The sequence below is a fragment of the Hydra viridissima genome, unplaced genomic scaffold (genome assembly GCF_058129835.1).
Source record: "Hydra viridissima isolate aposymbiotic clone 2 unplaced genomic scaffold, HvirCarnegie_v1 scaffold_1, whole genome shotgun sequence".
NCBI lineage: Eukaryota > Metazoa > Cnidaria > Hydrozoa > Anthoathecata > Hydridae > Hydra > Hydra viridissima.
The window spans coordinates 4,537,397-4,555,000 of record NW_028324300.1 but is presented as its reverse complement, the minus strand read 5'-3'; the positions used below and the strand labels follow the sequence as shown (position 1 = coordinate 4,555,000).

Genomic DNA, 17,604 nt, shown 5'->3' with positions numbered 1-17,604 from the left:
AAAAACTAATTTCGTGAGAAGAAGATTTAAAAGTTCAGTACAATCCCCTGATAAGTTCAGTTCTACCTCCGTTATGTTCAGTTCTGCACTATGTTAAATTAGTCCTGATTTTACTCCTTATGGCATTGTGAAGATTGAACTGCAGTTGAGTTAAGAACGCTAGTTTCTTGAGATACTCAATTTTAAAAGCCTATCCTGATATCAAACATAGTAAATTTATATATTATGCAAAATAAGTTCAAAATATACTTTCTTCTTTTTCTCCTTTAGCCTCTGAGTTCGATAGATTCGATGCACAAGGAGCTAAGTTTTTTTCATGCAACAATTGGTGGTCATATAAATGTGACGATAAATTGTATCCAACTTCAGTTCAAGGAGCTCGCTACAGTTCTCAAGTTAACCTTCGATGGATTCAATTTTTACTCCAAACTAATTAGACGCTGTATTTTTGATGAAAATTGTGAAGCTTTTAAAAACCATGTGCGTTTTTTTTTTTTTTAATAAACACATTTTGTCTTACCCTTCTCCATTGTTCCTTAGTCTAGTCTTTATATTTCTTTGCCCACAAGAGACGCTTCTTCTCCGTGACATATGTAAGTAATGGTTTTTTAGAAGGTTTTCTGACAAACCTTCTAACAGCTATCAACCTCCTCCGCACAGTAAAACAAAAAAATAAAAATAAAAAAATGTTCGATAAAATTAATTAGCACAATCCTGTAGTTCTCTATTAGACAGAGCATTGGCCATAATTAAAGATTAGAAGATTCGAAAAGAGGTAGCCCATCAACATTAATAGTAATAGATAACTCAGTACACTGAGAATCATTTTTTAAATTTAAAAAATAAGTCATGCCATCAGCATAGTTAAATACTCATAAGTTCTACCACACTTCCTACCTACTGGAACAAATTTAGAGGATTTTAAAAGGGTTCTTGCATCGTTTGGTAACTCTGAATGACCATGTTTTTTAAGAATATTCAAAAGCTCGTTTAATTGGTTTTGAGAAACTTTGCTTTTAGAAGACCAAATTGCCAAATCTTCGGATAATGTTTCTGTTGTCAATAGTGGTACTGCGTCATAACATTCAAAATTCTCATAATTACAAATTGAAGACTTATTGTTTTCTCCGTATTCTTTAAAAACATTATTTAAAGCTTTACGAGGATTTTCAGGCTGGGTCTGAAAAGCATAAAATTCAGGATTTAAATCCGATGTACTTATTTGATATCTTTATCTTCTAATATCATAATAAAATTCAATATACTTTTATTCAAGGGACGACGCTTCATTCGATTTTTAGTTTCCTTAATGATACCTATGTAAAATCTTTCGCCATAAAAATGAATAAGAGAATTTATATTGCAAACAACTTAATTTTATAAGCTTATTTTTTTCGCCACACTTTCTGAACTCCATCCGATGAGACGAGGTTGTATTTTGACTCATCTGACCACAAAATTTTTTTCCAATATGATATCGACATTTTTTGGTACTTCTTTGCAAATTCTAATCGATGTTTCATTTGTTTTGCAGTTTAAAAAGGTTTTTTTTGAAGAACTCTACCTCCATATCCTTGTTCTCTTATACAATTTCTAATTGTTTGCGGGGTTACTGTGATATTGTGATCTTCTTGAACTTTTAAAGCTAATTTAGCTGCAGAAACAAATCTATTTTTCTTCACATTAATGATGATATTGCGACTAATTGCACTGGTGTTCTTGAGTTTTCGTCCTCTGCCAGCCACACTAGTAACGGTTCCAATCAGATTATGCTTCTTATCAATTGAGGACACTGTCGTAAAAGGAATTCCTGTTTCTTTTTTGATCTGACGGTAGGATTTTCCTTGATTTTTCAAATCTATTTCGAGGCTTCGCTGATGGAGAGACAAATGTTGTTTTCTTGACGCCATTTTGCTGAAACACTATTTTAAAAATGACTATTTTCAATTTTACTAACTAGTTTGATCGTTCAATTTGCTCGATTTATGCTAAAGTAACGACCTATTTGTCAGCGTACGATTACTTTTTTTGCAGTCAATTTTATGCATCATTAGATTAATTGTGTAAAGTTCAAAAGGTATGAAAAGCAAAAAATTCACCAATACGCAAATAAATTCTTAAAATAATACTTGATAAGATATCTAAAATTTTTTAATACTTTAACGGAAAACTCATTTTTTTGATGCAATGTTTAAAATTATGCTTTTTTTTTAAGTGTACGATTATTCTTTTTACATACTGTACTAATATGATAAAAGCGCTGCACAGTGAGTCAGAAAGGCAAATAAACGGCAAAAATTATATAACCATCAAATATGAACATGAGATACATCAATATTGGAACCTTTGGGTCAGAAAATTTAAATTTGTTATAAGAGGGCTTATTCAACCATACTGTTTCCTTCATGATGGTTTACTTAAGTTAAACAATAGCTGTCTGAAAAAGACTTTGCTCGTTATGTTCGGTCTCGCCAATATTTGTATTAGTAAAATTTTGTTTATACACACCTTGCAGACATCATCAAAACCCCCTTCAAAGTGAAGTACACCTTCAAATTTTTCCCCACTCTCAGGAAATATTCTCATAGAGTTTTGGCATCTAGTAAATGTTTGTATCCTTGTCAGAGTATTGTTAAACATACTCTGTAGAGGAGTTAAAGCAGATACTTCTATTAGAACAATACCCTCAGGATAACATTTCTGTCTTTCATTCTTAATTTCATGTAGTAAAGGATAAATATCGGCAATCTGTTTTATGGATGATTTAAAGCTTAAGACATCTTCAATCTTCATTTTTATTAGAAAACTAATCTCCATGCTTTTAACTTTGCTAGGATTTATAGGATTTTTATGACAAAAACAAAATCTTTCTTGGTATGGTATTCAGAGGCTTTTCTCATTGAAGGTAATGTCAATATTTTAGCAGGATGTTCACAAAACTTGGTAACCTTAAACAAGATAATATTTTATATTTAAGTGACTCAACTACTTTCAGAATCAGATGCAAAGTTTGATGAATCCTTAAAAATTAACCAAAAAGAAACTGTTTCCAGTTTTCTGGTGATATTAGTTACATTAAAACTCAATTAAATAGTTCCAAGCAATTGTTTTTTATATGGAGGTTTTTTGCCAGTTTTTTGGATTTTAACTCACTGTGCGCTTCAGATATGTATCTGCAACACCGAAGGTTTCAAGGGGGCTTACAACAAAATATACTCTTAAATGCTTTAAAGCATGTTTCTTCTAAATGTTGTGTAATAGAATTAAGAACGTGAAAAAAGTTATTCTTGGTATAGAAGCCATTCTAATATAAAATATACTTTTACTTCTTAATGTTTCTCATCTTTTTGTTTTGTTTTAAATATTTTCTAAATTTTTTTGAATCTATTTAAAAAAGTCTTTATTACTTTATTACTTTAACATTGTATTCATGATTATATTGCCCTGCGATCCTAAACACAGTGGCCAATTATCATGAAAAGGTAATTAGATGAAGTTTTGCACCAATGTCGTTTACACACTTTTTTTTTTTGTAAGTAACCCATGTGCTTTTTAGGGTAACCTGCTTTTTTGCAACAAATGTTAGGAGCCATTCTACGATTACACTAATTTTAAGCGCATAAAATGTTAGCCCACATTTGGTTTTAGCATAAATGTAATGACATTAAAGGCAGAAGTGTTTTAACTAACAACTTCCTTAAAACAATCCCTATCAGGATTAAAGAGAATCAACTACTTTGATAATCTGATGTACAACTTTGAAAGAAGAAATCTATTTTAACGAAGGAGTCCTCGAAATTCTCGTGCTATTAGCTTAAAATGAGATCAAAAGAGTCAAACTTTGATGTTGTAAATTGCCTCCATTATCCATCAAGCTTGGTTTACAGTTCCAGGCGCTCGATATTTATATCGGTAGGGTTTTTCTTGTCCTAAAGAGTTTAGTATATGTTCAGCCAGCTCTTGATGGCTTGTTGGTTTTGTTGATCTTTCAGCAGATCTTGACAAAAAGTATTAATTTGCACCAGTGGAATGTTCTTGATTGATTATGGCAACAGCTATTGAAAACATTTAAAGAGATTGGCATCAAGATCTTCGCTGGGCTCCGTACATCCGCTTAAGTCAGCAGCCAACACTACCTCCAAAGTATGACAACGACATTCAAAATAAAAAAGAGATTGGCCCAGTAGGTTGATGCATTCCCTTTAAAAATGTTTGGTATTAAAGTTCGCTGCATCGAAACTTATTCCAAGAGCATCTTTAAGTCTTCTTTTCAGGATGAAAATATTTACAGCTTCAGCTTTAGCTTGAGAAATCCTTGCAGATAGTTTGCCTCGAAAACATAGGTTTTGGATGTAGAGCAACTTTGTTTTATCCATAGTTGTAAACAAGACTTGGTAATTTACCGACTTGTCCGTGATAAATTATGTATCAGTGTTCCCTCCCAATTTACTACAATGGCTGTCTTTTTATGATAGCAGCTGTAATGACTTTGTATTCATTTTGAAGTCGACAGATTGACGACCTGTCAGAGGGTTTTTTTTCATGTAGGTAGAGAAATTCGATACACTTTAAAGTGTTTTTACCGGTTGAAGCTTTGTTCTTTTTTTTCTTTTTGCTTGTGGCATGTTTTAAAGTAACTTTTAAAGTAAGTGTTATTTTATTAGTAAATTTAAGTAAAAAGTACCCTTGCTAATTGAGAATTTGCTTCCGCGACGGTGATTGGACTAATAAATCGGTTATGTTATTTTAACCGATCTAAGAAATATGTATAATATTATCATAACCGATTACTCGAAAATGTTATATTATGAAATTAAACATTCACTTAAATGTGCACATTTTATTTAACTAGTTTATTTAGTTCTAAAATAAAGAACTTGATCAAAATCGATTTTCGTTTTCCCATAACTCCAATTATTAGGAATATGCAAAAGTATAGCTGTCAAACTTTTATTTTAAGTTAAATATATAAGTTAAGTTAATTATGCAAATTAAAATGTCATCACTATGTTTTATACATGATTTGAAAGATAATTTTTTTTTGTTAATTGGAAGGTTCACAATTAATTTAAAGCTTAAGACAGCTTCAATCTTCATTTTTATAAGAAAACTAATCTTTTAACTTTTTTTAAGTGAGACATCTTCCTATTTTTGAATTCTTTTTTCTATAAGAAGGAATGTAGAAAAAATTCATTAAGGACATCGCATGCTTTATGAGTTTCAACAAGGAATTAAATGCTGTTAAAACTATCAATGCAAGTCGTTCTGCTTACGGAAGTGATGCTCTAGGAGTAAGAACTTGTCAACGATGAAAATTTACTTAATGAAAATTTACGTCAAATAATATAATTAGCTCAAAAGTTTTCAATAAGTTCATCAATCAACTATTTCTAAAAGTTTTTAAAAATTAGGAAAAATTTTGAAGAAAGGAATAAGGGTTTCATTTTTTGTTTGTCTTAAAGATGAATCTAATCCATCAAAAAGTGTCGTAAATACATTCCACAGAATTAGAAGGCTTAAAGCTGAATATTTCTAAGATCAGATACAATTGCAGATATTGAAATTTCAAAGATCCCACTTACTTTCATTTTGTTTACCTATTTATAGTTAAATATTCTTCTAATTGATAAGAAGTGAGAAATTAATCTTATCTCAAGGACGGTTTAAGATTATTATTTCTTTGTTTCTAAAAACCCTTCCTTTCCGTAATTTTTTCTTTTTTTTTAAAGTAAAAATCTTGTTTGAAGAAGTCATGCAGTCATAGGAATAGATTGATATTTGTATACTGGAAACTAAGCTGCTCCGCCAATTGCTTCACAAGTTTATTTATTAAGACTTGTTTAAGAAAACTTCACACACCTTGTCCAAAATCTTCTTTGTGAATAAAATGGTACGTGCATTTAAATATTTATTTCTAATGCACAGTGGATTTTTGAATTCTAAGTATCTGGGTTATTCAAAAGATGTTGTTAAAGTATGTCATTTAAGTTTAACATTTAGTAATAAACCTTAAGCCTACTTTCCGAAAAAATGCGTTTTACACAGGGACCATTAGGTTTAATGCAGGCAGTTGCATTAGTTAAATGTGACTCGCTTATATAAAAAAAAAAAAAAAACAACTTCATTTTCTCGAAAACGCCGAGAAAGGAAATACATTTTGAATACGGAAAACATTCCAATTGAAAAATTTTAAAACTTTAGATTTTCAAATTTTTGTGTGTATTTGTGTGTCGTTATCAACTTATAAATTCCATTATTCTATTTTATCAACTTCTAAAGTTAATTTCCTGTTTAAAATCAATCATGCGCGCAAACTTTTTAATGTATTTTATTTTACTCTAGACTGAATTTTTAAAAGCAAAAAAGTAAAATCATTTTAGGCCGCTTGTAGATTTACCCCAGAATGTATCAGTTTTTCGAAAACTTAACAATTTCTCATGAATACTTTTTATTTCCATTTGAAATGATTTATTATGTATGTTTAAATAGAATCAATATGAATGTAATAAAAATCTGTCATTTTTGTATATTTAATCTTTGATTGTACTGTTCAGTGACTGAAAGAGCTAAAAACTTTGATTGTTAAGTTCAGCAATTGAAAGAGCAAATAAAACCTTAGGCATATAAGGTAATAAAAACATTTATCCTTTATATTACCAAGACTTATTATTATCATTAATTAAAAGTTACTAAATTTGCCAAAATTAAAAAAATTTAAAAAAGTAATTTCGCAACCCCTAAATATTCCTAAAGCGTGTTTAAAATATCTGTGAATGTGTGTAGGTGTAGGTGTGTATGTATGTATGTATGTATGTATGTATGTATGTATGTATGTATGTATGTATGTATGTATGTATGTATGTATGTATGTATGTATGTATGTATGTATGTATGTATGTATGTATGTATGTATGTATGTATGTATGTATGTATGTATGTATGTATGTATGTATGTATGTATGTATGTATGTATGTATGTATGTATGTATGTATGTATGTATGTATGTATGTATGTATGTATGTATGTATGTATGTATGTATGTATGTATGTATGTATGTGTGTAGGTGTGTATTGTGCATGGAAAAACAATAATCCGAAGATGAAGTTCTCATTCTCAATTATTTGCAATCAAAATTTTCGGTCCTTAATTGAAACATTATTAGAAATTTTTAAATTTTTAAATTATATATATATATATATATAGGTCAATAATTTAATTACCAAGTCCCTAATGTCAACATTAACCCTTTAAAATACAATTACTAGATAAAAAAAGAACTCAGGTTAGCAAATGAAACAAGAGAAAAATATCACAAGAGAGTAGTTTAAAAATAAGGGGACCTTATGTCTTCCTTTATTATGCAACACAGGCGCGGATCGAAGGGGTGGCCATTGTGGCAATGGCCATATAGTTTATATTTAACGGCAGCCACGTTTGTTTTGGGTTTTTTCGCTTAAGGAATATCCCTAAAAACTAAAATTTGTCTACCGAAATTTATGGATTTTGGCTATGGAGATTCCTGCTATGGCCACGACGGTTTTAACTCTACGTTACCGACGTTTTATTCCATCAATAAATGCTTTGAAAAAATAATGAAATACCAATCTTCTATCGAAATTTCATCCATGAAAATAAAATTTGGCCACACAATTGAAGATAATTAAATTGTTCTTAATTTTTATTATCAAGATTATGAAAATGTATGAATGATAATAACAGCTAGAGTTTATTCTGTGTTTAAGAACAAAGGTGGTTAGGAAAAATGTATTACAAAATCAAATGCTGATTGAGAAGTATTTGCACGATTTAACATATGACAATTAGTTATGAATGTTTAAAATAGATTAGTAAAACTATAAGATTATATTATTTTCTGATCCACAGATCTAGGTAGGTACTGTAGTTGAAACATTGAAATGCGACAATTGGGAACATTTTATACCTTTAAGTGTTGAGCCCGAAAAGAGGGCCGTAAAGTATGAGCATAAAACAAAAACAGCAGACATGAAAGTATTGAATGTATTAATTTCAAAAAAGATCTTTCAGAAACTATTTCGCTCTTTATGATTGCTAGAGGGGAAGAGCTCTAGAATAATAAACAGACTTTTGTTTCTATTTCATGTTGATGATTCTCTCTTAGGTTTGCTATACGTCAGTGGTAAGACAATCACTACTGTCCGTCCTTGTTTTTTGCGCATCTAAAATGTGGTATTGAACAACTTCGAGATCTCCGTTTTCTACTGCGTTATCATTTATAATATTTGAACTTGCCTTTCCAGCCACTTCATTGCATCTTTGATTTGAAAAGACAACTGAACTTCGGTGTTAGAACGTTGCCAATGATCGAATGATAAGTAATTATACCTTACTGTTATAAAAACCCAGAACAAATAGAGCATCGCAAGAAAACCAGTGAGCAAAATCAGTCCAAACCCTGTCCAAAATTCGTCGTGGGTATAGTTCTGCTGAGCACCTTGAATACATAGTTACGAACTTACCATCCCCAATGGAGTCAAAATGAGGAAACATGCTACATCAACTATTATATAGCGTCGATCACCAGACATATTGCGTAAGAGAATCCACTAAAAAAAACAAAGGTGTCTTAATAGCCGCTAATTGTATTTATTATAAATCTTAACAGCTTGATTAAGCTTGATAAAAAAAAATTTTAATCTTCAATGATGAAATTTTTAAACCTCCCATAATCCTTTTGAACTCATAACTGTACAAAACTCGTAATTACAAAGCTCGCATCTTTTTCTTATTGTTTGACTTAACGATTTTTCTAATCATGCAGAATGCAAGTAGCCCATTGTTCCTGAGCACAAACATGGAGATAGTAAAGGTTTAGTCGTCTTATTGTCTTGGCATATTCTACAGAATATCCCGCTACTGTAAGTTGACTAAATTGACATTGCAGTTTTGCTACGTTCTTTAATAAAAAAACTTTCCTGCGATGAGTTAGGCTTAAAAAATGTTTTATTTTAGTTATTATATATACAGACTTTAAATTTTTTTTAATAAGGTGATCCAAAAGACTTTGTTAACTTTTTGGACAGCCATGGCCTGCCCAGAGGATTAATACTACGCACTAGAGGAAATATCCCAGTAGGCACGCAACGTTTTATTCACGTCTTAATCACGTGTATTTTAGGTGACTTCGTCCTGGGGCCAATGCTATAAACAATTCGAAGTTTTTTTCGAGAAAAAAAATCTTTCGTAAAAACGCGATTTTTCACGTACGAAAAAAAGTTCGTAATCTCGAAGAATTTATCGCTGTTTGTATTTTTTTCGGCCATTGCTATAAAGCATAAAACGTATACGTCACTAAAATTCACGAACTTTTTTTATCCGTAATATATAGTAGTAATATAATAGTAATTTTTATTGTAATTTTTATTTAGTAGGCCTACTTAATAAATTTTATTAGTCATTAAGTATGCTGTGCTGTCTATTCTATTTTTATGAATATTTTTACATTCTAGTATTTGGTGTTTAAAAAAACTGTGTAAAATTAAAGTAGGAACATGGATTTAATTTTTTCGGATTGAAGACTTAGATTTCGAAGTTGCAGAAAATGAGCTTCGCCACCGATTGCCTCGAGAGGTTGGTGTTTAAAACATTACTTAAAATTACTATTTATATATATATAATTTTAATGATTTTTTATCGAACAAAATCAGAAATCATACTAAATAGGCGCAGAAATTATATTTTTGTTTTGTTTTTCAATATCATTTTAGTTTAATGGTCGCTTTTTTAACGAAGATGTTTCTGACAACGTTTTTCGAGAGCAGTATCGAGTTCCAAGAGCTGTATTAGATTTTTTAGAAACTAGGCTTAAAGATGATTTGCAACATTATACTAAGCGAAATAAAAGCATTTCAGTACTTTTCCAAATAATGGTATTTCTTCATTTTATTAGCACAAATGTTTTTTTTCATGTTCTCAGAGACTGTCATGGAATCTCTACCAACACAATTTATCGTATTATACAGTGTAGGAGAAGCTATTTTCAATGTTAGTGTATTAAGTTAATAAAACTATTGGAAGTATATATATATATATATATATATATATATATATATATATATAAAATTGATATATACTATACATTACATCATTTTATAATTGTTAACTTTATATACTGTAATATATCTCTGCTGTTTTTGAATATAATGATTAAATTGCCATTATTATTACCCTTGTTATATATCATTAGCACTGTTAGTAATTTACTTTACATTAGTTTATAACTATTTGTATATAAACTTGAATGTAAAATCTTTATTTAGAAATATAATTGATTGATTACATACTTATATTATGTTAATATATACTATATATTACATACTTATACTATAACATTTGTAAATATATATATATATATATATATACATACATACATACATACATTCATATATATACATATATATAAAATATAATGTAGTAATACATATTTTTATTTAAATAGTTTGCTAATTAAAACATACTAAGCTTCCCAAGAAGAACCTCTTTGTTTTCTCTGATCTTTATTGCTAGTAACATTTTAAGTTCTTTAGACAGCATTTTATTTTGTTGTGTATTTGTGTATTATTTTGTTGTGTGTTTGTGTATTATATGGCATATTTATCGACTATCTATACTTTTCTTTAGTCAAACACTATGAAAAATTTGTTTAACCAAAATTACTATCAAGAACCTTCATAAATAAGTATGGAATTTTAAATTCATGCATGCATTGTTAACGAAGCACAACAAGGAACTGAATAATCGATTAAATGCAGATATTAAGTAATTAGTTTATTATGAAGTTACCAAAATCCTTTTAAGTTTTATCTATAAAATATCTACATAAAAACACAAAGAATGTTCAATGATTTTGAAGCGCTAACGTTGTTCCAACAATGGCCGCCAAAAATCACGAAGAAAATATCTAAAATTGAGATCAAAAATCTATCTGAAGTTTTTTTTCGAAAAAACGCATTTTTTATCTGAAAAGGCGATTCCCTTGTTCGTTTATAGCATTGGATTTAAAAACGAAGTTTTTATCTTAAAAACGGAGTTTTTTGAATGTTTATAGCAATGGACTTTTTTTTTCTTCGCTTTTTACGGTAAAAACTTCGTGTTTTACGGAAAAAACTTCGTTTTTTATGTTTATAGCATTGGCCCCAGGTTACTATTTTACGTGAAAGTTACGTGAAAGTTACGTGCCAAAATATCGCGTCTTTCGGAACTTTTTTTATTCTCAATAAAAGCCTGTGATAAGAAATGTGAAATACTAATTTTTATTATATTAATTATTTTTTTATAGTATAGTTTTTGTATTCATTTTATTAGTTATAATTATTTTACTGTTATGATAATATAATTAATTTTTGTTGTAGTTTTATCATAATTAAAAAAAAAAAAAAAATTGGTCTATATAATATCTTATAACGCAATGAAATTAAAACAGAACTAAAAACTCCAATATATTTTAAGTTGTAATATCTAATATCCATATTATATCAAATTAAGTTAAATAAAGTACCAAGCGTCCTTATTTGCCACACAAATAAGATTAAACTCAAATACAAGGTATACTTTTTTTCTACTTTATGATGTAATACTTAAGACTGGCGAATTTGTCCATTTTGCTTACTTAATTTAGCACAAAATAAGTTATGTTGTAACAAATTTAATATCAAATTAAGTAAGCTACATGTACAAATTATAAGTTCTAGCAGAACTTATTCTTGATCCTTGAGCAATAATAATATCTGTAGAACTTCTGCATACATTATTGCTAAAGAGTCATTTAGATAAAAACCAAAAATAGATTTTTTTCTTTTTTTTGGTTTTTATCAACAAGGTTAAAGAAATTTATCCAAGATAATATCAATAAATAAATGTGTTATGTTATTTATTATTGATATATGTATATATTATTATTAAATACTTTATCTTTTTGTAACATATGACATCTTGATCTCATGTTTTACTTGTTAAAAAAGGTTAATACTTATTTATTTCATTTTTTTTATTATTTAAATATTATCTGATTAATATATATTTTTGAATTATATTTTTGAAATTATTATTATATGTATTAATTGACTTTTATTACCATTGTTATTATGTACAATATAAAACAGGTTATTAATGCGGATTTGTTCAATGTTTTCCCCACAAAAAGATGATTATGATGCTATTGTATTTAAAACTGCATTATACTTATCTTTCAATGTTGACGACCTTTCAATATGTAAAGCAAGTTTCTCTCAAGTATGGCTAATTGCAATATCTGCTTATTTGTTCATATGCTATATAGCATTGCTTTTTTAAAAATTGTTTCATGATTTAGATCAAAGAAATAGTAACACTAGAAAATCTTGTTGCCAAAACAGTTGGCGACTCACCAGTAAGATTTGTGTTAAAAATTTGTGATTTAAAATAATTATTTAATAATCATATTATAACTTAAGTTTAGCTATTATTGGAGAAAATATCGACTTATTCATTAGATAAAGTTTGATGCGTGGTCTTACCCAGTTTCCTTCTTCACGTTTCAAACATCTATATTTTAGGTGACCTCATCTAGGTGACAATTTTACTTGATTGAAACATGAAAGTTACGTTGCCAAAATATTGTGTATTTTGGAACTTTTTTTTATTCACCTGTGATTAGAAACTTGGAAAGATATTCTTTATTTTATTTACTATTTTTTTATAATTTAGTTTCAAAGATTATCTTATTCAGGATATTCCTGGAATACCAGATATTTTTCTGAAATTTATCTTTTTCCAAATATCCAAAAAGTTTTCCATACATATACAAGTTTTCCATACAAGTTAAAGTATATATTATTGTCATCTATTTGTTTTTATGTTGTTTTAGTCATTCATACAAAAATTAAAAAAAGTTTTTAAAAAATTGAGAAACAACTTGGCTGAATGCAAAATTAAGAGAAAAATGAGGGGAAAAATATTCTGAATTTTTTCAGAATATTTTCTGCAAACAGTTTTGTGGATTTTTTCAATATAATGATTATATGAAATATGTAGTTTATATATTCATTATTGTAATTCTTTTTATTTTACTTTTATAATAATATAATTATTTTGCATTGTAGTTTTATAATAATTAATAAAAAAAGTATCAGGGTATAAGATATCTCATAACGTCGCATTGCATTTTTGACAAAAATAAAATGTCACATATATAATATTTTATCTAAACATATTTTATTATCTTATATCTAAGTTTTATCAATTTAGGTTTAATAAATATAGTTCAAAACAGTTCAAAATCAAGTAATGTTGTGGCAGATAATTCTCTTATTGCAACACGCAAAAGATCAAACCCTAGTACAAGGTATACTTTTTTTTCTACCCTATTATATATTATTTTAGACCATCAAATTTGTCGATGTAATTAATTTAATAATAAATATGTTATTATGACTTATTTAATGCTAAATTTATTAAGCTACATGACAAATGATAAGTTCTGCATAAAATATTATTGACTAGGAAGACCCAATGGAATTGTTATGTTATTGCCTAGGAATATCATTCTGTAGTAAGGCCCAATAACATTTTAACTTTTAAAGTTTGAGAAAATTCACTTTTCCCTCTCTTCATCTTCTTTTGTGATTCACATGATGGTTACAAGTTATTTTATGTTTTCTGTTTGTCCTGTACCATATATATATATATATATATATATATATATATATATATATATATATATATATATATATATATATATATATATATATATCAGGCTTGGTCGGGAAAGGCGTGCGATCGCACTCTGATCTTGACCACGCATACAATATTTAATTGTGAAAACTTGCCCACGGCTTCATAGATGTTTTGAGAACATTCAAGTATGTTTCCATGTTTGTCCGCATAACAAAAAGTTTTAAAAATACACGCAAAAAAAATAACTTTAATCTTTACTAATTAAATGATTTTATATTGGCGAATGCTTTAAAAACGTTCGCTAATATAAATTTGTTTTATTTTAATACGTTGACTTATTGTTCGAGCCACACACACACAGATATTTAAAAGATTTAATAAAATGGCAGCGTATAAACTTTTTAATAACATATTTTGATCAATATTGTTAAAAAGTTTTATATATACATCATATGATATACATATATTAGCTTATACGCTGCCTTTTTATTAAATTCAACTTATTTATGTAATCGTATATCAAGAATATGACAATCAAAGATATCATATATATAATGCTATATATGTTATGTATGTATAATATATATATATATATATATATATATATATATATATATATATATATATATATATATATATATATATATCATATGATATACATATATTAGCTTATACGCTGCCTTTTTATTAAATTCAACTTATTTATGTAATCGTATATCAAGAATATGACAATCAAAGATATCATATATATAATGCTATATATGTTATGTATGTATAATATATATATATATATATATATATATATATATATATATATATATATATATATATATATATATCATATGATATACATATATTAGCTTATACGCTGCCTTTTTATTAAATTCAACTTATTTATGTAATCGTATATCAAGAATATGACAATCAAAGATATCATATATATAATGCTATATATGTTATGTATGTATAATATATATATATATATATATATATATATATATATATATATATATATATATATATATATATATATATATATATATATATATCATATGATATACATATATTAGCTTATACGCTGCCTTTTTATTAAATTCAACTTATTTATGTAATCGTATATCAAGAATATGACAATCAAAGATATCATATATATAATGCTATATATGTTATGTATGTATAATATATATATATATATATATATATATATATATATATATATATATATATATATATATATATATATATATATATATATATATATATATATATTATACATACATAACATATATAGCATTATATATATGATATCTTTGATTGTCATATTCTTGATATACGATTACATAAATAAGTTGAATTTAATAAAAAGGCAGCGTATAAGCTAATATATGTATATCATATGATGTATATATAAAACTTTTTAACAATATTGATCAAAATATGTTATTAAAAAGTTTATACGCTGCCATTTTATTAAATCTTTTAAATATCTGTGTGTGTGTGGCTCGAACAATAAGTCAACGTATTAAAATAAAACAAATTTATATTAGCGAACGTTTTTAAAGCATTCGCCAATATAAAATCATTTAATTAGTAAAGATTAAAGTTATTTTTTTTGCGTGTATTTTTAAAACTTTTTGTTATGCGGACAAACATGGAAACATACTTGAATGTTCTCAAAACATCTATGAAGCCGTGGGCAAGTTTTCGCAATTAAATATTGTATGCGTGGTCAAGATCAGAGTGCGATCGCACGCCTTTCCCGACCAAGCCTGTAAAAGGTATAAAACTTTTGTCTTTTTTTTAATTATTTATTTCTTTGACATCGTGCACACCTAATGCAATTTATATCAACATATTAATCATTTATAATTAAATTTAAAAAAAAAAGAGATTTTAAATTTGGCCAAAGTCACCTCATTTTACGGTTTATTTTTATACATTGTATGTAGTATTGTTTTCTTAAAATTATTAAATGATTTAGATAAAAGAAAACAAATAGCAACACTAGAAAATCTTGTTGCCAAAATAGTTGGCGACTCACCAAGTAAGATTTGTTTTAAAAGTTTGTTATTTAAGATAATTATTAAGTAATCATATTATTTAAGATTTTATTCGTTTCTTTTTAGCTAAATCTGATTCGTTAGATAAAGTTTGATGCGTGCTCTTATAGGAGAAAATATCGACTGATTCATTAGATTATGTTTGAAGCGTGCTTTTATGGGAGAATAAATCGACTGATTCGTTAGATTAAGTTTGAAGTGTGCTCTTTGTGGATTGAAGCGTGCTCTTCGTAAGTTGCAGATCTATCACTTTGTACTTATTTGATATAAGGAGGATATTTTAACAAAAGTGCAGCTTTTATTACAAATTCAAAATATTTGTCAAGAACTAATATACTGACTAATAAAACTATGTAATTTAATATGTATTAAATATTTCCTCGACGATGTGTTTTTTTTCTTTACACGAATCCAAACACTTCGTAATTGTAAAGCACAATTATTGCTTAAATATTACGTGCCAGATTTAACGTAAAAAGCACGTCTTTTGGACAGTTCATGGGTACCGAAAAACCACTTAAATATTACGTGCCAAAAGTAACGTGAAAAACACGTCCGTAAATCACGTGAATCGGTCATTTCATGGGGACCAAAAAGTCACCTAAATTTTACGTGCCAAAATAACGTGAAATTCACGTTTTTGTAACGTCTCTGTGCCTACTGGGTAGACTACACATCCTTTTTCATACATTTTGAGTTTTGATCCATCACTTCCAAAAAGTTCAAAGCTTCTGTTTTCTGGAGTAGTTTTGTGTGGAGGACTAAAAAATTGTTTGCTCCAAGACTTCACATCTGAAACAGCTTAGACTTTATGGTTTAATAATGACCTTTTCATATACTTTATGACATATTATACTTGATTTAAGGTATCCGTGAGATGTGCGCCTTAGCATTAATTGGAAAGCAACGGACTGGTCCTTGGATGAAAAAGTTCTACTTTGCATCAGGTTATGGACTTGACTACTTGTCTGTTATTCAAGTTGTCAAAGATGTTCGCAACGCACTTGTTGAAAGCAGCACAATGGTCCTTTCCCTTATTCACAGAAAAACAGACTTTTTTAGTGGTGATCTCAATGATCTAGTTTCTAATTCAATTATTTCTTTTTGCCCAAGGACTGAAGAAATGGCCAGGTGTCTAAATGCTATCATTAGTGTTATTGACCGTCAGTATGAGCGACAGTTCAATATGACCTCAACTGATCAAATGAAGTCCCAGACACTATCGGCACAACCTCATAACATTGACTCTCAAGTACTTGTAGGTATGTTTAGCGCTGAAAGGTTGTAATGCCACGCTTTGTGTCTTGTCATCAAAAATTCGCACATGCAAATATTGGACAACTGATTTCCTTTCTAAAAAACAGACTGATGTATGAAATAAATTGATAGCTTGGTCCATCTCCTCAGCCCTAAAAAAGCGGTAAGCAACACATACAATGCCATGAAGAAATGAAGGTGGAGTTGATTAAACGCATGGCTAAAATGATTCAAGTTTCAAGGAGGACAAAGAAAAATAAAAACAAGAAAAAATACTTGTGTTAATAGATTTACAGAAAATAGATAAGTCAAATTGTTAGAAATATTTTTGTAATTCTAATTATTTTATATATTATGCTCCCCGCAACAATTTTTTTTTTTTTTGTTAAGTTATGAAATGATATATTTCTCTCAATCATTTATTGTATATATCAGATCTTATTTCAGGAAGTGGGGTAGTTATTGATATCCAATATTTGCTTGGATGCTGATGAATTAACTAGACAAGATGCTGGTGTTTAGTAATTTTAATAGAGCAGTATAGCCTGAACATATGACACCTACCGTCCTCTAATGGCTTGTCTATAAACAGA

At 28.1% G+C, this 17,604-nt stretch overlaps 1 protein-coding gene and 1 pseudogene across 3 annotated transcripts; one reads left to right on the top strand and one right to left on the bottom strand.

Moving 5' to 3' along the window:
• Window positions 1–5,728: 5,728 nt before the first annotated feature.
• On the top strand, window positions 5,729–17,334 carry LOC149892983 (uncharacterized). Of its 3 annotated transcripts, none has more exons than XM_090098440.1 (5): window positions 5,729–5,890; window positions 7,952–8,012; window positions 8,143–8,899; window positions 9,031–9,113; window positions 16,423–17,334. In XM_090098440.1, exon 5 carries the CDS (start codon window positions 16,632–16,634, stop codon window positions 17,040–17,042), a length of 411 nt encoding a protein of 136 aa, XP_089954566.1. In that variant the 5' UTR covers window positions 5,729–5,890; window positions 7,952–8,012; window positions 8,143–8,899; window positions 9,031–9,113; window positions 16,423–16,631; the 3' UTR covers window positions 17,043–17,334. The 3 variants fall into 3 exon arrangements, with proteins under 3 accessions (XP_089954566.1, XP_089954549.1, XP_089954558.1); XM_090098423.1 differs by lacking the exons at window positions 5,729–5,890; window positions 7,952–8,012; window positions 8,143–8,899; window positions 9,031–9,113 and adding exons at window positions 11,468–11,585; window positions 12,352–12,408; window positions 13,266–13,362; window positions 15,676–15,738 and having other exon boundaries at window positions 15,821–17,284; XM_090098432.1 differs by lacking the exons at window positions 5,729–5,890; window positions 7,952–8,012; window positions 8,143–8,899; window positions 9,031–9,113 and adding exons at window positions 11,477–11,585; window positions 13,266–13,362; window positions 15,676–15,738 and having other exon boundaries at window positions 15,821–17,284.
• On the bottom strand, window positions 8,016–9,068 carry LOC149892984 (E3 ubiquitin-protein ligase MARCHF2-like; annotated as a pseudogene).
• Window positions 17,335–17,604: the final 270 nt, after the last annotated feature.